General features: G+C 34.2%; 1 protein-coding gene across 9 annotated transcripts in view; it reads left to right on the top strand.

Moving 5' to 3' along the window:
- The window catches only part of YLPM1 (YLP motif containing 1), a 76,872-nt gene that overhangs the window by 49,720 nt on the left and 1,710 nt on the right, over positions 1-25,442 (top strand). For 3 of the 9 annotated variants that reach the window (XR_012486470.1, XM_074289996.1, XM_074289994.1), the window contains 3 exons: positions 598-728; positions 7,762-7,945; positions 8,308-10,697. The exons of 2 other annotated variants lie outside the window; for them this stretch is intronic. Coding sequence is in view for 5 of the 7 variants with exons in the window: in XM_074289996.1 (XP_074146097.1) it covers positions 598-728; positions 7,762-7,908 (278 nt within the window). In the remaining 2 variants the exon portion in view is untranslated. Of the gene's footprint in view, positions 1-597; positions 729-2,704; positions 4,658-7,761; positions 7,946-8,307; positions 10,698-25,442 lie in introns of those variants that run through there. 4 more of the 9 variants (XM_074289995.1, XM_074289993.1, XM_074289992.1 and 1 more) reach the window with 2 other exon arrangements.

Raw genomic sequence — 25,442 nt, 5'->3', positions numbered from 1 at the left:
GTATCTATAGAACATAAATCCATGGAGAATCAATCCCCCATTTTACCTCAAATCATCATTTTGACTTTTGAAACCCAGGATTCTGTGCTGTATAGAAGTTACATCTAAAATAATTTTATACACTAATTGACCTCTGTATCTTTGTCAGTGCATTTTCTTGTGTGTATAACACAATACTAATATTATTTCAGGTTGAATTCAGGTCGAATATGGGGCAATAATATTGTGTTGAACTACTAAATAGAAGGGATAATCCTCAGAAGTTACCTGAATTAATTGCATTTTACCTTCAGAACATAACAGCTGAAATGCTATGACTATTTGGGCAGTCATGCTCTTTTGCCTGTATTTATCCATTGAATTGGTATTCAGCTGACTTCGTTATGGCCACCAAACCATTGTAAAAGACAAAAGATGGAAGTTGCTCAGAGTCAGATGTTTTCCCAGCTCTGAAGACAATTTGGATCTACAAGCAATGCTGCTTTCAGAAATGTGGATATCTTCTGAAAGTGTGTTCCAGCCATTTCCCTTGTATTTGTGCTTTGTGCAAACTCACTCTGTCTCCCTTAACACTTAGGCTCTGTGTTTGTCCTTCAGACAAGTTGGATGGCTTGAGGACTGGTACTAAGAGGAAGCGGGACTGGGAAGCCATTGCCAGTAGGATGGAGGATTATCTTCAACTTCCAGATGATTATGATACCCGAGCTTCTGAACCTGGAAAGAAGAGGGTAAGAAATTTTGTCAGTTACTTTTTCTGAGTGCTAAAAGACTCACCTTTATTTTAGTAGAAAGAATTAGAAAAGTAATAGCAAATGTTGTATTAATGTATTGTATTGTTGTGTTATGGTATTATTGATCATAGAAACACTAAAAAACTTTCAATTGTATATAGCCCCAGAAAAAATTCAAAGGCATGCTCCTTTTTCAAAATTTAGGATATGAAGTATATCCTAAGGTGCTTACAGTACAAAAACTTTCTTTAAGAACAGAGAAGTTGAACACCTTAAATGACTTTCAGAAATTGATAGGAGAGATCCAATGGACGCGTCCAATGTTAGGTTTAACTACCTATCAATTGCAACCATTATATGACATTTTAAGGGGAGACACTGCTTTACACTCACCCTGCCAGCTTACGAAAGAAGCTCAAGAGGCTCTCAGAGAGGTTGAACTGGCTTTATCCAATGTGATTGAAAAAGTCATTTAAAAACCCGTGGAAATATCAGTTTTTACTACAAAAGAGGCACCCACAGCAGTCCTTCATCAAGGAAATAGTGTGATTGAGTGAGTGACCCTCCAAGCACAACCAGACCAAAACCTTATTCCTTAGCCAATGCTTGTGGCTAGAATCTTATTGAAGGCAATTAAGTGAGTAATACAGTTATCTGGGATGAGACCTGACAAGATACACACCTTTTATACCAATGAACAAATCATTGTATACTGTGAAACCATACCAGAATGGCAAATTTTATTGGCCACAGCTCCATATTTTACACATGGGTCTTCCTTAAAGATAACCTGGCTATTAAATAATTGACCAAGGATTTTTGAAGAAAATATTTCTAAGGTTCCTCTTAAAGGACTAATCATCTTTATAGATGCGTCCAAACATAACATTTGTGCTGTATATTCTCATGGCTTGGCTATAAAAAAAGTAATCAGAACTTCCATTCAGCAGAATGAGTGGTATGCCATTATGCTAGCTCTTACTCATCACCTTACTCATCTGATTCAGCCTATTCAATAGGTGTGGCACAAAGAATCGGCACAGCCCAAATAAAATTTGTAGCTTCTAACATATTTCAGCTTTTTAAGGAACTTCAAGAGCAAGTGAGAAAACGTCCAGGTAAGTATTATATTTTACATGTCCCCTCTCATATAGGACTTCCAGGTCCTATTTTTTATGGAAACTCAAAGGCAGATCTCCTTCTTACCACGATAGCCAATACTCCTATATTTCAGACAACCCAAGAATCTCGTTCTAAATATCATCAGGCTGTTCGAACTTTACATCTGCAGTTTGGGATAACAAAAGAGGAAGCTAGGAACTTAGTAAAAGCCTATATAGCTTGCCTCCATATCCACACTCCTATGTTCCCTCCAGGGAAGAACCCTTGTGGTTTGAGACTCATTGAAATTTGGCAAATGGATGTGACCCATTATAAATCTTTTGGTCGTCTGTCTTTTATCCATGTTGTAGTGGACAACTCAGGATTTACTTTTGCAATAGCAGCAGTAAAAGAGACAGCCCAAGTGGTCACTGAATTCCTTACACAGGCTTTTGCAATTATGGGTGTGCCACAAGCAATAAAAACAGATAATGGACCTGCATATACTTCCAAACATTTCATACACTTTTGTGCCCATACCCTTCAATTCTCAAGGACAGGCAATAGTAGAGAGGAGGAACAGAGACATCAAGACACTCCTCCAAAAAAACAAAAGAAAGGGGGAACCACAGGTAACCCTAGAGAACTTCTAAACTTGACTCTCTATACTACTAATTTTTTGGTTTTTGATGAAGATGCACTAGCTCTGGCAGACAGGTTTCATAACCCGCCGGAAGGGCAGTGTTCAGTGCAAGCAGCTCCGATATCTTTAGATAATTGCCAGGTGATGTGGAGAGATCCGGAGAGTGGTGAATGGAAGGGACCAGACAGACTAACAGCTTGGGGCAGAAGATTTGCTTGTATCTCTACAGATGGAGAAGGAATTAGATGGGTGCCAACAAGCCGTATTCGCCTCGTCCTCCGTATTTGACTCATCCTCCATATTTGACTCGTCCTCCGTATTTGACTCTTCCTCTGTATTTGACTCGTCCTCCGTATTCGGCTCGTCCTCCCTATTTGGCTCATCTTCCATATTCGCCTCATCCTTCGGATTCGGAGAGAGATGGAAAAAGAGAAGACCTTCGAAATGGAGAAGACCCAAGAAACATGTGGTGGTTCCATCTCTGAATACGTCTGCCACTGAAATAGCATGGCAATTAGCCCTACGTGCATGGCAATTGACTGATGAACATCAAAAATAATTGTTAATGAGACTGATGCAGGACTTGAAAACCTACAGGAATCATTGGATTCCGTGACACATGAAGTGATGGACAATAGATTGGTCTTGGACCAATCTCTTGGCTGTTGAAGGAGGTGTATGTGTGATTGTTATTTATATATCCTCCTTCTAGGACTCATGGAAATCTTTTATAATACCTTGTTGATTCATATTGTTTGTTGATTCATAGTGTTCATTACTACTTGCCTGTGTGATTCCTCATGCTGATTCGTTTTGTTACATTACTACTAGCCTGTGTGATATTACTACTTGCTTGTGTGATTCCTCCCATGCTGATGGATTTATGTATATCTGCTTCAATTAAAACAAAAGAAAGCGGGAGATGTAGAGGGCCACAGACAGTGGGATTACTTTGGGTGAGTGTAAGATCCTTCAACCCAGAGGGAACCTGCTGATAATATCTGGTTCGGCTCTCATCTCCCCTTGGGGGCATCTCAGCCTTCCTGAGAAGTCAGGGGGCGTGACAACCGGTGGTCTACTTGAAGCAGAGATACTTGCAGCAAAGAGGCATCTACATAATAATAGCAAGGTGCTTATAGTTAGCACATGCACAGTATACTGTAGTGATGAAATTGTACTAAGGCATTTAAGGCTGAGAGAACATGAAACTCCATGTTTGACCATCCACGTGGGTTCTGCTCCTTACTCCTGTCCCAAGATCAAGGACTCAGATTGGTACTGAGATCCTCCAAAGTGTCAATCTGGACAGAACAAGCACATGCTTTTATTTTTGTAATCCAAAACACTAGAGAGACCTAATGAATTGCCTGGCTGAAATACTTATTGAAAAGCATTGAGAGTAGAGAACTTAAATAAAATGAAATGAATAGAATTGTATCTTGTTCAGTTCAAGTCAGCAAGCATTTATTAAACAGTACACCACGAGCCAAAATGCTTATTGAGATATGAAGGTTGGTCCATCATCTTTGGAAAAAATGGCTAGAATTTATATATTAACAGAGAGGCAAAGTGTAAGTTTTTGTTTTTGTTTTTTAACATTTGCTTTAAGAGGAAAATCCAGTTTGTTTCCTGTGTTTTTAGTATCTTTTGTTAAATGAAATATTAGAATAACTTGAGTATTTAAGGGAACATTTTAAAGTTGACTCATCCAAAAACTGTTGTAAAAGGGGAAAAAAAAGTATATGTATGTACATGTATCTAGCTTATATATGCTCTATTGCTGTGCTGCCTGCTTGATCTCTAGGCCATTGTCCATTCCCATATTCCTCCTTTAGATTTCTAGGGATTCTTAAATGGGAAGGGAGTAGGACTGATAGCCACATCTACTTGGGACATTGGATCAATCTTTCATTCTCCTGAATAATAACTTGTACTGTGGAATTCTCAGTAAAGCAAAAGCAGTTCCTTAGAAAAAGGTTATTCACCAGGAAGACCTCCTTAATGATACTGATTTGCAAATCCAGTGATAATATTTCCTCCAGCACTTTTTGTTCTCCATAATACAGGTATTTGATTGGATGCTTTTTTTATTGTCATGGGCATACCCATAACTTCTACATCCATGTATGTTATCGTATAATTGTGTTACAGGGAATAAAGGCACCTGTGAGCAAAGAGTTGATTTTTGGCTCCTCATCCTTCTTTCTTGCTACCAAATAGAAGTCACCTTTAAACTCTTCTAACTTGCTTTTCACTGCAACCTTAAGCTTGCCAAACCAATGTCCAAACCACACACACGTATCACATCACATTTCAGCACCAGGCCTTGTATCCTGGGTATTTGATTTTTTAAGCATTTTCAGTCTGTTTTTCAGCATAATTAAATTATGCCACAAAATATTTAGGTGGTCCTGTGGTAACTATCATTGTTATATTTTACCGAAATGCTTAACTGAAATTGGAGTTTTAGATTTCATTTCAATTACTTCCAAGTGATACAGATACACATTTAATCAAAAGACATTTCTTATAATATAGTTTTATCTTTTTATTTTTTGTTGTTGTTTATGTTCTTCTATAAAGAAACTAAGTTTTTTAGTTTATTGTATTTAAATTTATTCCATCAGAGATGATGGATTTCTTTTGATCCATCCATAAGCTTTTTTGCTTAGTCTCCCTTATGGTCACATGCCCAGGGGATGAGATAGGGGCAGAAAGGGAAGAAAAATAGATATCAATGTGGACAGAGTATGAACCCTAAAGTCAAGAGGATCTGAGTTCAAATCTGGCCTCAAACATAAGCAAATTCCTTGACCTCTGTTTGCCTTTAAAAAAAAAAAAAAAGAACAGTAGAGAGTTTTCAACACAAGATCTAACTCAAAAGTCCAGGTGCTTTCCATTTCAATATGCTACTTCCTTAGGTTTTTTTTTAATCTTTAAATTCACTTCAAACAAAGCAAAATCCTCAATTCAAAAACGGGATAGAGAATAGAAAATTACATATAACCAATTTTATTTAGAACTATAATTTAAAACAAGCTAAGGAAGTGTAGCATATTGCAAAGGTATCTAGTTCCCTTTTGCCCTTATCCCATCCCCTGGGCATGTGACTTTCTAGCTCTAAATCTGTCCTGTGAGTTTAAGATTATTCAAGATCTGAATGGATTGACAGCTCTCTTGATGATAACAAAGCCATGAATTTAATTCATGGGTAATTTATTCATATCTAGTAACCACAGTCATTTGACTCACAGGCATCCCTGATCATAAGGGAGACTAAGCAAAGAAGGTTATGGATGGATCAAAAGAAATCCATCATCTCTGATAGAATAAATTTAAAGTACACATAGATAACTAGCATCACACACAGAGAAGAGAATTATTCACTAAGTTTTTCAGGAAAGCCAATGGAGGAAATTGAACAAAATGTTCAATCATGAAAATTAACTTTTCAAAGGAGAATCAGGAATAATTAGTACTATTATCTGTGAAGATTTTTATTCCTTTTGTGGAATTTTCTTTGCTATTCAGAATGTTCTTGGGCTACTTGCCTTTATTTGTGCCAAGTATTGTTCATGGAGAGCAAATTAATTTCAGTATCATCTCTTTAGAAAATAATTGGGGTGGTAGCTGTTCTTCAGAAAGTAGCTATTTACCCTCACTGAAAATATGAAATTTCTTAACTCAAAGTAGAGATCACTTTTGTGTCTCCTATTTCATAGCCCTTTTTTAATGTGTGCTGATAGATATCTTTGCCAAACACAAATATTGCAGAAATTGATACATGGCAGAAGCTATGGTTCACATATGTTTTTGAAATACTGGATAAGTAAATTTAACAGACACAAGTACCTCCTGTATCTGACATAATGTACTGAGTACTGAAGTTACAGAGACAAAAAGGAGATAGTTCCTGCTCCCAAGGAGTTTCCATTCCTCTGGAGAAGCTTTGTTATAAATATTCTTCATAATTTCCAAATATGATAGATTCTATCCTAAAGAGGTTACTGGCATAGGAGAGGAAGTAAGATTCCTGTCTCCAAGGCCAAAACCTTGCTACTAATTAACATTATATTCATTGTCATACGATTTTTGTCTTGGTTTATTACAATGTCCTTCTCTAAGTATCTCCTTTTCCACTCCATCTGTACTTAGCTACAAAAGTAATGCTCCTGAAGCCTTGGTATAACTGGATTGTTTCCCTGCTCAAAAACTTGGCAGATCCTTAATTGCTTTTGAAATAAAATACACACTCCTCTTTTTGATGCTTAAAGCTCTCATAGTCTGGCTGCAGCTTCATTAACCAGGTTTATTTCAGGAAATTAATGTTTACATAGCCTACATTCACACCAAACCATCCTACTTATAATGTTCCTCACATACAACATTCTGCCTTCATCTCTGTCCTTTTGCATATGCTATACTCATGCCTGTAATGCAGTTTTTTTTCAACTCTAAGGATATTTAGATACTGAGTTTCCTTCAGAGTTAAGCACAGGGACTACCTTCTTGCATGAGGTTTGCCTAATCTCCACCACACTCCAACTCCCCCCACCCCTGCTATTGCCTTTAATCCCAGCCATATTCCCCACTCTTCCTCCCCCAATGACCTTGTATTTGCTTTCCATATTTTTTCATTTTTAGTTATCATTTTCCTGGAAATATTTACATACCACTTCCTTGGTAGTATGTAAGTTCCTGAAAGTACCATTTCTTTTTTGTCTTTGTTTCTCCAGGGCCTAGTACAGTGTCTGACATTTAGAAGACATTTAATAAATGCTTGTTGATTGATTGCTCTTTCCTTCTCTTTAAATAGGTATGGTAGTGACTATATTCTCTCTGTGTCTGAGATGTCAAGATAAGTGAGATATATGAATACATCAAAAGAAAGTCTTGATACTAAGCATTACATCTTATTTATATGGGAATTATTGTATAAAGGTTTTTTCACTATATCTTTTTTTTTTTTCACTATATCTTTTAAATGTTCCTTATTTAATATGGAGTTAGAATAGATAGCACTTTAACATTCTGAATGGCCATTTTCTCAACTATATTCATAATGAAAATTATTGTTTTAAGAAGTGTTTCAAGAATTTTCTCTCCTGTGACTCGAGTTTACCATTTTTTCCTTATATTATTTTTTTTATTTTTAAATAGATTCATTGTTTAAATCACTGATTTTAAGTTAATTTTTCCATGGGCTAATCACAGAAGGAAAGAAACTTATTCTATTCTTGCATATTTCTTTTTGAAAGGCCCAGCCTAATGCTCTGTTCTTTGTAGGTAAGATGGGCAGACTTGGAAGAAAAGAAAGATGCAGATAGGAAAAGGGCCATAGGTTTTGTGGTTGGACAAACTGACTGGGAGAAGATCACAGATGAAAGTGGTCACCTTGCTGAAAGAGCCCTCAATCGCACCAAATATATCTGAGACTTAGTTATTGAATGGAGTCCTTTTTGCCTTTAAGGTAAGATTGTAACATTTTCTAAACAATTTGTAAAGTAGTTCTTTCTGCCAAAAAAAAAAAAAAAAAAATTGCATCCTTTCCTCAGAGGATTTAAAACTTCCTTGCATACTTAACACAGTTTTATAATAGTTACTCATGTTTACAAGTCATGGGTGTAATGGCCTATAAATGGAGTTAAAAAGGCAAGCAGGTTTGTATAACTGCCCACTCCTCACTCTCTCCAAAGAATTCATCAACAAGAACTTAGATCTGCTATATACTTTTCAGGAGAGATATAGAGATGTAGTACTATAGTTTTTGTAAGATTGTAATTTTTCTCCTGTTAAATTATGCTATATAACACCCCTTTCTTTTCTTTGCAGGATGATTGCTTTTAGGCACTCTGAAGTCAAGGACTTATGGAGATCCTTTGGGGGGTCACATCGCTTCCAAGTTCAGTTTTATGTTTTGTTTCTGCTGCTTTAGTTTTTACAAGTTTCTCTAAATATTGGCAGATGATCTCCAGTGTCCCCCAAGAGGTATTAGAATCTTGCTATACCTGAGCAAGATGCTAGTTTTCTTTTTAACTGTTTTGGGAAGGGAGGGGTTGATAGTTTAGCTACTAAAGCCAGGGTGGGATCATGGAAGAAATCTAACAGATTTCCTCCACTGTATAAAGTCACAGACTGACTGTATCATCATTGCTTTGTGGCCGTTTCCTTTTTATACTGTATGTAATTGGTAGCTGATTGTACTAGGATTAAGAACAATAAACTTTCACTATAAAGCCAATGAGGTTCATGGGCTATACAGCATGGGCCCCTTTCTCTTGTTTTTTTTTTTTTTTTTCCATTTTATTTTTTGTATTTAATGTTGTGTGTCTTTAATGTGTGCTAGCTTTACATACCAAGCCTGTTTTCCTTGACAGTTGCAGAGCTCAGTATTCTGTAGGACCTACATATTGTAAACAAAAAGTTCAATGTTTGATCACATTCTTGTCTTTGTAGCTGACTTCTTTATCTATCTTTGCCTCTTGATGACTGGTAGTGGTTAATTTCAAGTTATTCATTAGCTCCCTGGAGAATACCTGTTCTATATGATAATGTTTTTCTTTTTTGTTTTCCTCTGTTCCGGTGTGTCCATTAAAATCTTAGTGGCCAGGACTGATATGTTCCATGGAGTTCAGTAGGATGATGCCTTAGTGCTGAGCTTGAAGTACTGATTTTTTTTTTTCAAACAAAATACTAGAAAATGATATGAGGTGATGAGGAATCCTCTGGAATATAACCCTGAAAAGTCTGGGTTTCTTGTCCTTACTAGATGACTCCTCATCAGTGAACTCTGCCTCCAACACAAAACAATCTTATTATAGGTATCCCAGGGTATAACCTGGAGATTTCCCAAGCTAGAACCCAAATACCCCTCCTGTCTACAGAGAGAAGAGGACCTCTTTTTACCTTTTTTTTTTTTTTTTTTTTTTTTAAATTTTTTTTTAAACAAAGGGGAAAAAAGTCATTTTTCAGCCTGGGAATTGGAGAGAAGTTTTCTTCCCAAACATCATTCCCATTTCACAACCCAACACAGCAAGTTGTAAGTTTGTTTCTAAAAAGCTTGAATATTTAGACTTATTTTCCTTTACATTTATAGTTAAGGAATTGTTTTGTTTGCTTGTTTACATTCAATGTGGTGTAAAAAGAACTAATATTTGACTGGCAATTAATTGGATAGTACCATTTTTTGAACAAGATATTAATATACTTGAAATTGTAGCCCTGAAACACTAATTTAAGGTGAAATCCTTTTCTGTACTTTTCTCTATCCTGCAATGCTAAATGTTTAAACTTAAGATGCTTCTAAGTTCTTTAACCAGTCAATACTGAATGTATTATTTGCTACATTAAAAAAAAAAACACTGTTTGTAGTATTTAATAATCCTTTCTCTGTTTGCTTATTGATCTAATACATTTCTGTTAACACACTCTTTCAGCCTTTTTCATTATGTTTCAATGAAAAACTCTTCACAGGAATAATGGAAAATATCTCAATGTTTGTATAAGAACTTGATGTTTATTTTACAGTTTATCATTTATACCCGGTGTCTGTTTTCATATCAAAAAATAAAGCATCCAGGATGGGCACTGTAATTCCGAAGAAGATGTAGGCTTACTTTATTCCCACTAAGCTCCTCTTACTGCTGTGGTTTTTATTTTTGTGTCGTGATCCACTCTTTGTTACTGCATACACAGTAAAAAATAGCGATTGCCAATATCTCAGAGTGGGCCCTATTTTATCCTTGCAGGCATTTTTCTCTTTCTGTGCTTATGCCATCTTATGCAAATGAAAAACAACACTCCTGCTTTGAAATGCTTGCAGGATCAGAAAAAGGCAACTCTTTAGAGATAAGTTATAATGACCTTGGGGAATAAACCCAAATCATTAATCATTAATGGCAAAGCCTTTCCTAATTCACATGATTTTAGTGCAAAGGTTTATTGGGAGGTTAGAGATCAAATAACTGCACCTAAAAGAAAGTGAAATTGACTTGGGAAAAAACTGAACCGATTTTGTGGCTTTGCTATTCAGATTTCAGAGTGTTTCCCAAATGGCCAAAAGAAATTCATATAGCAATTGCCTTAAAAATGTGTTATGGTTTGTAAATTTCGTAGTAGAGAAAAAAATTGAAAGAATTTTAATGAATGCATTATAAATGTGAGCAGAATGAATCAGAAACAGCCATAGATGTATTGGAAAATACATTAAATATAATGTTAAATTGGTGTGTGTGTCAGTTTGTTGCTACCTCAGATCTGTTAACATATGTATTCTCTTTGGGAATACAAAAGACTGAGCTAAAACCTAAATTTTTCCTTCAGCAAGGCTGGAGAAATTTCAATCCAGCAAGATGCCTGTATGCAAAGGCTCTGTGCTATGGGAATACAAAAGCAAAAAATAAAGCCCTGCCCTTCAGGAGATTAAATTCTGTAATCTTAATTAGGGGAGATGGTGGGAGAAGAGGGCAGAGAGAGAGAGAGAAAGTGTGTGTGTGTGTGTGTGTGTGTGTGTGTGTGTAAGGAATCATGGGATCCAGATCTATGTTTGCATTAAAGAATTTCTACTGAAGAAACTCCTTAGAGATAAGCAAGTGATCTCCTACTTAAGAATCTTAGGGTTTTATTTGGGGACATATAGAGATTAAATGACAAGCCCTTAGTCACATAGCCTGTATGTGAAAGACTGAAAACCTGGATCTTTATGACTTGGATGATGCTCTCTATTTGATATATTACCTCTTGTAGAGTTCTTTAAACTCTTTATGGTCCTAAGAATCTGGGGTGGGTGTGTGGGTTTTTGTGTCTGAGTGTGTAGGTATACTTATCTATATGTGTGCATTTTTTATCTGTATATACCTATGTATATAAAGAGAGAGATGCATACATATATACACACACTTTAGTTTATTACTTTATTCTAGTATTCTCAATGTCACTGCAAAATGAGTTAAATAATAATGGGGGAAAGCCTAACATCTTTAAATTGCAAATGAATTAAGTAATCCATTACTTCAACTATTCATGTAATTTAATAAATCAATCCGGAACAAACTTTGTTGAAGCAGGGATCTTATCTTCTACCCTTTTGGGGAATCAGAGATTGAGGTTGGTATTGTCCTTATCTTTTAATGACTGATAACATGTCATTTCTCCCCACTAATCTATTTAATGTTGGCATTCCTTTTACTCAAAATTTACTAGGAGTTTGTTTGCTCTTTATGAGTTGGGACCTGATAGTTGACATATTTTATTCAATTATATTTAAGAAATGGAGATGGAATAAAAAGAAAAATCCCTTCTCTCATGGTTACAACTTCTTTCTTTAAGAACAACTTTTGAACAAATGACAAAAAGTAAATGCTAACTCTGGGGATAAATACTGTAAAAGTGCCTCATTTTGAAATGGATTAGCCAAGGCATGCAGCTGAATTTTTTCCTTTGGATTATAAACCTCCTGCCTGGATGCCCAATAGATGTCTGCATTTTCTTTTGCAGTTTCATCTTGATCTTAGTTATATTGATATCCCTCTGACACTGACTTAGAGATCTAATCCTAAGAAGGGCCTATAGGTATGAACATGAGAGGACAACAAGGGAAAGATTGATACATTTTCCACTTAAGATAATTGTTCCTATCTATAAGAAGCTTGAAGTCTTTCTCAAAGAGGCATATTTGGTGTTTTTCAGCTTTTGGCATTGTTACCTAAATTAAGACACTATATTTGAGTAACTGAATATATCTGAATTTACAACTTATCTAATATTCCTTTCTTGGGAGAGACTTACTACATGTTTTTGACAGAATGGCTTCCTGTTCCCTAAAGATGTAACTAGAATTTATTTTTCTACATTGTTTTTCCCTTTTTTTCCCATGTTCAGGGATGAGGACACTTAGTATGTTTGCTTCAGTGTGCTTTCATGGTAGGCATGTATATTTTCTCTTTAGAATGTTGAAGCTGGAAGACATGTTTGAAACCTTTTAGCTCTACTCCATCTTATAATGGGAATTCAGTCTATAGAGATGAAAAACCTTAACTGATGCCACATAACTAGATAGTGGTAAAATCAAGAATAGGATTCAGATCTCCTAATCCAGTATTCTTAACATTAGTAACTTTCTTGGGAAGAACATTAATCTTAAACTTAAGACTCCCTTTTGTAAACTTACCAAAAGATTGGATGGATTTTGCAGTATTCAAAATATAGATTAAGATACCATTGATTCCTCTTTAATGCTCTCTCAGAATACTTTGGGCCTAATATTTAATATGTCACTTAAGTGCTTATATGAGAAATTCTCTGATATTGTTCCCCATTAATGTGAATTTTCATTATTGTCTGAAAATTGCAATTTCATTTAGAAAAATCTTATGGAATAACATGTATATAACAGCATGTCAGGTAATTTAGTTTTGCTAAACAGATAAACCAGCTTTTTAGACAATGTAATGACTTTTTGCCATGGCTTCTTATGATATATTTTTCTTCCACGTTGTTTAATGGCATAGTACATTTTGATTGCAAAATTAACAGATACAAATTGGTTTACAAATGCTTTTAAAAGTCTCCATATTTTGGCTGTAGATGTTTACAAATGCATGAATCAGGAAGGTAACAAGTTTTAAGTGCTTTAAATATGTGGATGTGGGTGTAAACATTGATAAGGGGTTAGAGAAAATGAAATATTACAATTCTAGTTACTTTAAGGCAATAATATACATATTTAGTTTTTTAGAAGCATTTTTTTCCTTCATATTATAGGTGGTGGTAAATTTTGTTTCACTGAAGTGTTAGGAAACAATATATATCTATTTTAACATAGAACTGCAGTAAGACACTTGTTCATTGCTTCCTTTAGTGTGAAAATACTGATAAAGGGCCTTATTGGGTATTGTTCTCCAGTATTCCTATTTCTACACACACTTTTTGTTATATTACCTTCTGCACCTAAATGGAAACTTATCAGTACTATATAGTAAATAGACACATTCCTGTTCTGAAGGAAGAAAACTTTCCTTTAGTTAAATGGAGCAGCTTTGGCTTATGCCTATATGTGAATTTGATCTTCAATATTTTGCTGTCAAATCGCTATTCTTTTGTATTGTTTCTGCCTTGGAAAAAATGGAAGCAATTGCAGCCCTTCTCTGGCAACTAACAGTTTGAAGGTTGGTATACTTTAACCATATGTTGATTTCTTGAGTTCATGATTTGTTACAGTTCCTTTTCTATTGTTTTTATCATTCCCCTGGTATGAGTATGGGCAAGACCCTAATTTTAAATTCTTTGCAGTTTATGAAGTTTCGCCACTCTCCTTTTGGAGTCCTTAGTAACAGATTTGAAAGATTTAGACTGGAAAAAAGTAACAGCTGTAAATCAAGATAAATATGGCTTGGGATAGATATGTGTAATGTTTTGATGAGCTGGAAAAAATAGAAATTTCAATTAATGTGCATTTCTTTTTTTTTTTTTTTTTTTCCCCAATCAGATACTTTCCCTTTGTGAATATTTCTTCCTGACTAATACTATTCATTTGTTCAGTGCCCCTGGATTTAGATTTATTATAAGTGGGGCAATTCTTTGCCCAGAATATTTGCTCAGGGAATAATGAAAAACTTTGTTGAGCCATCTGTTTTCATTACTTTTTGCCTGTTAGACTCGATTTGCCAGGACAAAATACTCTAGTGAGCTTTTTGCTTTTCTTCAGAGCAAACTACTTTCATTAAATATGAACCTTCTTATTTTAAAAGTGTTTAAGTTTACAAGATCAGAATACCTTTTTTTCATAATCTGAATAAGCTGAAATTTTGACCCTAGTTTTCTCCCCCAACTTGGTAAGTTATTAGTATAAAAATTTGTTGAGATTTAATGTGTTCATTATATAACTTCTAATAGTGTGTGTCAACTCACTGGTTGCTGGACAAAGATTGCATGGTAAGAAATAAACAGTTAAGCTAATTTTTGTAGTTGACCTAAGAACTATGTAATACTTAGCAGTCTCTACCCCTTTTCCTGTTACTTTGCTACCACCACTGAAGAAGCAGGAAGGGATTGCACAGGACTGAGAATCATTTTGTATTTTAGTCCATACCATCACATGAAGTGGCCAAAAATATCCTGACCTGATTGCTAATTGGGTTTTTCCCAACTGTACTACAGACACAGTCTATTTCAGGGCCTATATTCAAAGTCTTTCTGCTTTATAAGATCGGCTACAACTTGAGATCCTCTGAAAGAGCCATTGGGAGTCTTGAGCACACTTCTATACCATGATGTAACCTGAGAGTTAAACCTTATTAAGGAGATATAGACTACTTTAGGAAATGGATCACATCTCTTTTGCTATTCAAAAAACTAAAACAATTAAAGAAGTCACTAACGAAGAAATGATACATTCTCCTCACATCCTCTTTAGAAGAGTAAATAATAATAGAGTTGATAGAATTGTTTTCATTCTGTGCCCAAAGACAAGAAGAAATAATAGTGACTTGGCCTTATCACTTTGTATTGCTTATGGTGAATATGAGCAGGCAGATCTCTGTGAAGATAAATGCAGCTCTTGTGTCAACATCCCTTAGAGAAGAGAGAAAATAAATGAAGAAAGTGATGATTCTTCCAAATGAGTGAACATATGTTTAGTTATTTCATTGCAAACTTTTGACAACAGAAAAGACAACAAAAAACCATGATGGGAAATGTGACTCAGGACTAAGCAATAAGAAGAAAAGATGTTAAATTTATGATTTCATGTTTATATTCCAGGAAATCAAGCCTATATCTTTTACTTTCAAATTCTAAAGTTTGAATGGGACAGGTATTAACAATATCATGAAGGTGAAATTGACTCACTAGACAAAATAGCTAGTTAAAAATATAGGTCTCTTTTCAAAGACAATTATTTCCTATAGTCTTCAGATTAGGAGAAAAGCTAAAGATACGATGACATAAATGCTTATAGTAAATCAAACTTGACTAGATAAGCTTGTCAATTCTAAAATTGTGAAATGAGCAAAATTAAAGACATTGTTTCTTTAGAGAAGCTTAAGTGATGGATGCCATGATGTCTGAGCCAGAAAGTATGTAATAACTTTGTTAAGAGATGGGGCAGACAGCATAGATTTGAAATTAATAAAAGTATTATTGCAACATGAGTAAGGTAATAGAAGATGAATAGTATAGTCTTAAGAAATAGAGAGTCCACAGAAAGTTTTATTTGAGATTCAGCCAACCCAGTTAATCTAGGTTTATAAACAGTTGCACAGTGGAACAAACCTGCAATAATTTTCAGTGATCTTTTTCTATGGACAAAAGTTGGAACTATGTATTTTGGCTCTACTACTTCTGTATCTAGTGTACTGTGTGATAATACCAATAGCATTTAGGAAGATGAAGTAGAAAAGAATGGCTAAATTTGTTTAAAGACATCCAAAAGAAATCTGTGCTGGAGGCAACTTATAATTTGAAAGGTGTTTAGAACCTTTTAAAAAGATATCTTGAAGGGATTTTTTTTTTAATGGAAAAGATCCCAGATATTACTTATTTCACACCACCCCCCACTCCAGAAAAAATCCCAAGAATTTTTCTCTCACAATGCTTGTCATGATGGGGGGAGAAGAAGAGTGATGCAGAAAGATATAGAGTAGCATCTTTTTTTCCTTTGTTTCATCTCCAACCAAAGTGTGAAGTATTTCTGTTACGTGCTATGTGGGTGCAAATCTTAGTTCCATAATACTTGAATAGTCAAAATTTCAGAAAGCTAGTGATGAAAGGATAGATTGTTATAATGGCCAGCTCTGTCCAGCACATGAGAAATTATAGAAAATAACCAAATTAGAATGATGCCACTAGGGCAGATGAGGGGGTGGGGATCCTCTGAAAATGAAATCGAGAGGATGATTGAAATAAATGTAAAATTATAAAAACTAGAAAATCTAAAATGAAACCCAATAAAAATCAACAAATCAGTTAGATGGTGCTGTAGTGAAGTGCACTGGGCTTGATTCCTAGGAGAAAGTAGAAGAAATCCCTACAGCAGAATATTATAATTATTGATGAAGTTTTATACATGAAACCTTAGTATAATGAGTTTTTGCAACAATGAGTTTTCCCAAAGTTATTTATTATGACCAAGTGGAATTTATTCAATGGATGCAAGAATCAAAAGTGTATACTTAAAGCCAAGGGCAACAGAGAAACACTGAAAACTTTCTCAATAAGTAGGAGGGTAAATTAAGAATGGCTTTTTATCTCTACTACTATTTGGCATAGTAGTAGAAATGCTAGTTTTATCAGTAAAATGAAAGTATCAACTTTGACTACAAAAAAGGAGATAAGATCCATTTGTAGATGACATGATGGTTTACTCAAAAGTACAATCATAGAAGATAATTCATGAAGATGATGTCAGTAAGTAAAATAACAGGATAGGAAATTCCCCAAAATAATCAGTGCTCAATGCATTATTGATAATATTAAATAATGGAAAAATTCTTCTCAATATTTCAAAAATACAAAAAGTTTCTGAATTAACCTATCAAGCCACACATTATTTACATAAATACAATTAAAATAAAATTTTAAAATAAGGAAAATTAATAGAAAACTAGATCAATGAAAAAATCAGACAAGCAGAATCCAAAAGCAATTGAACATAGCATTCCAGTTTGGTAAGCCTATAAACACAGACTATTGGAAGAATGATTTTCCTGACAAGAACTACTAGGAAAACTGAAAAAATTTTCACAAAAATTAGAGTTAGGTTTGTTTCGCATGCCATATACCATAATAGATTTGAAGTGGGTAAATGGCCAAAATTGCTTAACATTAAAGGGAATGAGAGTGAAAAGAAAGCATCTTTCATAACTAGGACTAAAGAGAAATTTCTCAATGAAACAAGGGATGAAAGTGTCCATAGCAAAAATTAGAATGTATGTAAAAAGGTTTGTGTAAGCAAAACAGCAAAATGTTGAATAAGGCAAAAAGAAATTACCTAAAATATTACAAAGTCTGATAGCCAAGACACATAGAGAACTTATACAAACATATAAGCCAAAATATTCCTCCAATAGATAATTAGCTTTCCAGGGGAGAACCACAAACTATCACTGTCAATACATGCAAATTTGCTCAAATAGGGGAGAAAAGGAAATTTAAATAGCATAGGTTTTGTCTCCCACCCAACAAGTAGTGACTGAAGAAGAAAATCTTCATTATTGGAGAGGTGTAATGTTACATTGTTGGTTAGAACAATCTCACTTTGGAAATTGGAAAACATTTTGTAATTTTGGAAAACAATTTGTAATTAAGCAAGGAAAGTTTCTAAACTATTACCCTTTAGAGATCCCATTCAGTATATAACATACTGGAAATCAGAAGCAAAAAGAAAATATAAATGCCAAATGCTATTAAAAAACTGGGCCCTTAGATTTAGCAATGGCTTAATAGATTATATATGAACGATGTGTTAAAAAATAACAAATATGATTTCAAAGAAAAACTATGACTTATATGGTACTGATGAAGAATGAAAAGAAAAAACCAGAACATCATATTAACAATGACTGGAGAAATGTAAAATTAAAATTTAGACATATCCTATGGTGGTCCCGGAGAAGAAATTACTTCAATAAAAACAATTTTAAAACTATTAAAATAAAACTTTTAAGAGGAATGCAAATGAAAACAGCTCTGAGATTTCATATCTTTCAAATTGGCAAAGATGATGGGGAAACAGTATTGGAGAAACTATGAGAAAACAATTATATACTGTAGATTTTGAATTCAAGAAAAGTCTCTAAAATTTTCTGGTTTTTTTACCCAGTGATTTCAGTTTGTGGCATATATTCCAAGTAATTCAAAGACAAAATGCCCCACCAAGGACATTTTTCAGAGAAAAAATGAAGCAGTGGCTGCCCATTAATTGAGAAGTGGATGGACAAATTATGGTGCTCTATAGTGTCTTGCTACTATCTTCTAAAAATTGGTGACTAAGAGGAATTGAGACATGAGAAGACAGTAATTGATGAGTTCAGGATTAAGAAGAGTATATATGATAATATAAATGAAAAGGGCACTAAAATGCAGCCAAAATGGAGGTCATTTTTGACTAGAAAAAATCACTCTTATGACAAGAATGAGAGCAAACATTTGGATAAAACTGCACTAAATTGATACCAGTTAAATAGTAAAAAAAAATTACAAGAAGGTCTTTAGTATATTGAATTAGGTCTTTTATAGAGGATTCATTGAAATACAAAAATTGAATAGGATGAGAAGGCTGTCTACATTTTCCATCTTCCACTGATCTGAGGACACACATTAACAAGGTCCATATAAAACTCACCCACCCCCTTGATGATTCTAACTGAAATACTTTGAAGGAAGTAATAAGGAAATAAAAATAAAACATGATCTGTGGTGCAGATTTTGAAGTTTCTCATTACAACTCTAATCATAAAGTGTGGGTTATTTGGTTGAATTCTTTGAGGGCCAATTATTTTTCTGATTTCTAGGTACCTATTATAAATGGAATTACTTCAGCTTACTAAATAAGTCAGAGTTTTATACTAAATAAAACTAATGTAACCTTGAGAGAATTAATACATCTTTCAAAAGGGCCTGACAATCAAGGGATAACTTCAGCATGCTGAAATGCTGGCTTGTGTTCATATAAAGTCAACAGTTAAATGTATATTTTATCCAAACCGTGTGTGTGCCCCAAGTCTGAAAATAATTTTAGAGCTTTGTAGTCAAAATGGAATTGGGATGAAAAAAAAAAAAAAAAAAAAAATATATATATATATATATATATATATATATATTTTTTTTTTTTAGAGAAACATTTATCTGATGAGGTAATTTATCTTTGTATTGATAGCCAATCCTTATCCATTTTTCCCAATACAATATTTATTACATCAAAAAATGTTTTTAAAGTATGGCTTGTTGAGGCAATTCTTATATATTAGTGATTTGTGGTTTAAGGATTTTAATAAGAATACATCTATGGCAATGAAGACTCATTTGCTCCTTCCCCCAGGATATATTACCTTTCCTCAGTAGCCATCTTATCTCCAAAACTTCTGACTACACAGAAATTGAACAGCAGGAACCAGTAGCAGAAAAGGAGGCAAGTATTTTAATGTGTTCAACTAACCTCTGCACCAACTTTGAAGCCTACATTGTTGGTCAACTTTGCTTTTACGTAAAAGACTGCTCTTTTTGTAGGGGCACAAAAAAACTGGCAAGGGAGTAGCAAAATATTTTTCAGCTACATCATGAATTATTAGTGGCTAAAATAGGTCTTTACAAACTGAACTTCCTTACAAATGTTTTTAGTGGACTGCCTTGATAGCTTATCGTTGGGAACCTCCAGTTGCATGAAACTGCTTGACAAAATACACAAGCAAAATATCAAGATGTCAACCTACTTTTTCAGTATTAAAAATCCTGCAGGATCCCCAGAACACTTAAGTTGTTAACACTGAATGCTTTGTGGTGAATGTTATTGGTTAGCATGGTAGGTATAAGAAAACTCATTTAATTTTTCATTTTAAACATGGTCATTAATGTATTTGAAAAAACTCTTAGGCATTCACTAAGATTTTCTTTTAGTAATAATGACAAATGTTTTGCTTGCAATTTTTAAATTGTTTTTATTTTCAAAATATTATCTCTAAAGTGTGATTTGTAGTCTGACAATCTATGTGTATTTGCATACTATGAGCAAGGAATGAAGACGTTTGAACATATAATTGAGAATATTTGCTAACGTGCCAAAGCTACAGAGATAAGATTTTGACATGCTGAAGTACCAAAGTTATAGAGAAAGCATATTTTGGTTTTATAGATTTAAAATGTATGGGACCATTATTAAAAGAAATAAAGAGTTGAGTTGAATCATTTTCAACTAACAGAGAAGACTACTGGGTGTATGGTAAGTCCAGCTCTTAAATCTTCTTAATGACGTCTAGTTGCCAATAAAGTACAATCTAGCAAAGAGGTTCGTACCTGTGTGTTTTATTGGAAGTTTTGACATGTTATCTTACCTGGAAACCTCTTGGCACCAAGCAAATGGTTTTGCTTTTGCAAAGTAAGGCTTTACTTTTTCCCCAGTATAAAAAAGTTTCTGTCATTTATGCATTGGTAAGACCAACCTCAAAAAATGTAGTCCTTTGTGAAGCCAAAGGATGGGGATATTGGGGGAGGGAAGGGCAGTGTGTGAAGATACTTAAATATCAGGATAATGATGAGCAAAAGCAGATTGAAAATGTTAAGACTAAATATTAAATACTACCAGATGCAAATAGCTTTTTTCTTGTAATTTAAAATTGGGAGAACTTAGTAAAACAGTTGATATCTTCATTACTACTTAAGAACTAATTATACTCAATGTAATGCAGTTGTGAATACCCTGAATGAGGAAGTCAGGGTATATAAATACAAGTCACTTTAAAAAGCTGGGTTTAGAATAAACCAAAGACAATAACAGTAAAAATGAAGGGATTCAAGAAGGAAAATAATTCTTTTAATTTAAACTCTGTGGAGAAAATAATCCTAAAGCCAACTTTTAAGTGAAAGAAGAAAATGTGAACCTTATAAACGTAACAAAAAGCTTAAAATTAAAAAAATATTGATTCAACCTTTTAAAGAGCCAAATCACTTCAACTCTATTGTTAGTATGATAACCAATCCTAGAGATGAAATAAATGTAATTTACCCCAAAACATGGATGTACAAACAACCACAGAAAGTATGTTGTGCAGCCAGTGGAGTAATTTTAGAAGTGATAAACTAGCTGTAAACTGCAAGGAAGCACTAATTAGGCTTTTTGTGGTCAGCTCAAAAAGTCAGACAAATACTTTTGTCTATTGATTTGAGCTAAAGTTTTCTGCCTCTTATCATTAGCATTTTACTAAAAAGACACTAAATTATTACTTATTAAAGATTTACAAAGTATGTTAAAATAGGATCCTAGTATATATTTAGGAGGAAGGGATCTTAGAGGTTCTCTAGTCTGACCCTATCATTTTGCAGATGAGAAAATGGGCCCAAAGAGATTGTGACCTTGAAGATTCACAGATATAGCAGAGCCAAGTTTGAATCCTGGTTAGATCAGATTCCAAATGGAGCACTCTATTTACTATAGGAAAGTGTCTCTGCTTGCTTAAGTAACTTCAATTATTTAACAAATAGGTAATATTTTAATATAGGGATAGGAGTCCAGCCCTAATTCAAACTAGTGCTAGCTAATGATAAGTCCTGAGTACTGCTATATACTATGAACACTGAAGTTTGAAAGAGAGGATTTTGGTAAGGGTATTTTTTGAGAAGGAAAAGCAAAAAAAAAAAAATTAGGACTAAGGAAGTTTTACACACACACAAACACAAACACCCCACCCCAAATTATAAAATGGTTGAGGAAAATTCATTTGTGAGCAAAGTAAAAAATGAAAATAGTGTTATCAATGAAAATGTATGTGAAAAATAGATCATATGATTAGGATACTTTGCCAAGGATGAGTTTGGATACTAGTCACAGTCAAGCTATGATTTCAAGAGTATGAGGATTTGGTATTAGAGTCTACAAGACAATAAAAGAAATGGGGAGATCGAGATCTACTCTCTTAGAAAATAAGAAATAATACCTGTTTGAGCAGGGATAAGAAAGAACTAGGTAAAATATTTAGGAAGAAGACAATAAAGTGAACTAATAAAATGAGGGAATGGCAAATTTATTAAAATTATGACCTGAAAGATGGTTTTAAATTAAAAAAAAAAAAGTAATCAGTATAAGATTTAGCTATTAAATCACAAAGTCTTGAGTTCTGATCTTTTCTCATTCTGTAATCTTAGCTAATCATTTGAATGTCCTATTTTAAAATTCTTTTCATTGACTAGATTAAAAAATAAATCACTTTTTTTTTTTAAACCACAAAAGGGCAAATAGATTGTCTGACATTTTCCCTATGACTATCTGGGCTTTGATTTGTGGATTTCATAAGCAGTTGCAACTTGGACCATGATTATTATCAAATTGAAAATATTTCTCCAGGGATCATATTTCATTTTCTTTTAAAGACCAGAGTAGTATATATAGTATGTCTAAGTGCTTGACTATATTTGGTACTGATGTCATTATTTCCATATGTGTAGTTTATATTAAGGATCTGTGATAACCATGAGAATTCCTGCACTAATCCAGATCATAACCTATCTATGATTTAATTGATAAATCTTAGGGCTGTGTTTCAATGGGCTTTAGTGACTTGCCCTTCATCACACAGATTAACAGAGTTACCATTTTAGCTAAGGTCTGCCTAACTCCAGCATTATATCCAGTCAGTTCTCCAAGACAAAAGATCAGGTCCCCTCCTCTTAAAGAGTGTTTTGAAACACATTGAGAACACAGTTTTTAACTATTGTCTTGAAGTGAATTAGTCAACAAATGTCATACTGCCACAAACCTAGGTATTTTAGCCCAGGTTCTTGGTTAATTCTTTTTTGTTTGTTTTGTTTTTTGCTGAAGCAATTGGGGTTAAGTGACTTGCCCAGGGTCACACAGCTAGGAAGTGTTGACAAATTTGAACTCAGGTCCTCCTGATTTCAGGGCTGGCGCTCTATCTAGCTGCCCCTTTTGGCTAATTCTTGAAGAAATTATCAGTTGTGTCATTTTTGACTAACAGGTGTCATAACTTTACCTTCAGTCTGAGTAGAAATATGTTACTGATTTTAGTCTAATTATGAGGGCTGGATTTTTTTCTTCTTCTCCCCCCTGTGCTCATTATTAAATACCTTTCTCCTTGTCTTTCTCATGCTCTTTGCATTGTATGAATTCTATATATCTACTCACAGTTTTAAAAATCAGTCAAAGGTAGATCTCAACTGTTTTTAATCTAGTCTGGCTTTGGGGTGAAAGAGGCAGCAGTAGGCTGCTGGTTTTGAAGATCAGAAATTGGTATCATTGGGAATGTTGGTTTTGAAATAGCTTCTTTTAGACAATTAAACACAAAATTCTGAAAAGCAACATGATTGAATGTTAAATTCAACACATTAAGGTTTCGTCTTACCTAAATAGGTAGACATTTAGCCTTGAAATCTAGATGATATGTGAAGATTCTTCTACATCAGGTGTTCTCAGCTACTAATAGTGGACCAACCTTTGCAGATCCTACCCAGCTGGAAAGATTTCATCTATGGACTCAGGGCCAAATTGGGTCATCTGAAGACTAATCTAACCAAGTTTAGAGAGACTTATCAGCTGAATGCCTGCAGGATATTGAAATTTTCAACTCTAAAGTTATGGAAAGGGCTTGATATACATCTATAGTTGTAGATCACAAATTTTTGAAGTATTAGAGCAGCAAAAGACAATCCAATAAGAAGACTGAAATTCTTGTGATTTTTGCTATCATAAACCTTGAAAACCATGAATATATTTTTTTAAATGGAGAAAGATCTAATTGGTCTCTGGGACTTTGTTAATGGGAGCATATACATTGCCATCTCTGATTTTATGTTTTGCCCTTTCTCAAATGGAAAGTGAAGAGTTCTAATAACTCAGGGTCAAAGAAGTTGGTTATCAGTTTCTCATTGTATAGGTCATATTTGCAGCTATTTGTGCTGTTAGAAAACAAGTTTTTATAAATATTTCTTCTAATAAATTTTTTTCTGCATGGACCATCACTTAACTGCCTTCTTTTAACTGATAGTTGGGCATTAAATTAGAAAAAACAGCACCAGGGAGACCATGGAATGCCATTGAAGGAATAAACAAATGTAAAATGTTTGAGGGGAGTATGTATATGCAAATATGTCTAATTTGGGAGAAAATAGCTGCCTACTATATCTTAATGGAAAGAATGAACAGTTCATTAGCAGTATTTGGGATACTAGAAGAATATAACCTGCTCAGCTCACACTCAATAAGTGTTCCCTAACAGAGAAAGTTATATGGCCTCAGAAAGGAAAATGCAATAAAATTGAATTCTTCTGTTGGCTTAGTAGATATGTTTGTACATTCTTCTTTTCTAAGCTTTGTGGTTAGGGAATACTTCCTGGAAGGACTGTGGGGTACAAAAATGGTTTCAATTTTGATTTGTACACATCATCTAATTGAATCATCTCAGAGACAAGGTTTACTGCCCTAGAGGTAGTTTTGTTTTAGTCTTTAATGAATTTCAGGTTTGAGATTCAAAACTGGACTTCTCTAGATGAGATAGTGACGTAAACTTGTAATCATTTCCTACTTTGTAATGCAAGTTCTCTGTAGATTGTGCTCAGTTGCTCTGTTTATATAATTTAGAATGGTTAATTATGCTCAGAGTAATACTTAGATTTTGCTTGTTTTAAAACTCTTCAATTTAACATGTTTTTATAAAGGTATTATAGAAGGAAAGTCAAAGGAAGTTTGAATGCAATCGGATTAATATGGCACTTGGGAAATTTTTTTTTTTTTCTAAACTAAAACAATTCTACACTTGAACTTTTACTTAAGAGAAAAGGGCCTAAGTTCTAGATATTTGAGAGACCATCAAATATTTAAGCTGGCTTCAACAAAAGTTTTCATTCACCTGCTATGCAATGATGTCAGAAGCAACAACAAAGTATGGCAGCATAAAGAAATGGAGTGAGGAACAAGAAGGGGAAATAGTAAAGTCACAGAATTAGACCTCAAATTGAGTGACAGACCTATGTCATGGCTTCGTGAAAAGGTTAACTTTGCAGAGGACATTCTTTAGCTGAGTCAGCAGTCTGTGGTGGGTCACAGTGTTGATTTCATAAATTCTTCAGTCTGTGCCAGAGCTGGGCAGTGGATGGGTAATTGTGGAGTAGTTAGGATTCCATTGCCATTTGCAGAACATATACTAACTGCTGAGAGGCCCTAGTGTGACTTCTGGTGGGATTTAGACTTCCCACCAGGTGGACCTAGTCAAGCACCTTAACAGTAGCCTTTGAGCTCTGGTTTTCTC

The sequence above is a fragment of the Sminthopsis crassicaudata genome, chromosome 2 (genome assembly GCF_048593235.1).
Source record: "Sminthopsis crassicaudata isolate SCR6 chromosome 2, ASM4859323v1, whole genome shotgun sequence".
Lineage (NCBI taxonomy): Eukaryota > Metazoa > Chordata > Mammalia > Dasyuromorphia > Dasyuridae > Sminthopsis > Sminthopsis crassicaudata.
The sequence above is the reverse complement of the archived record's forward strand: the minus strand, read 5'-3'. Positions and strand labels throughout refer to the sequence as shown.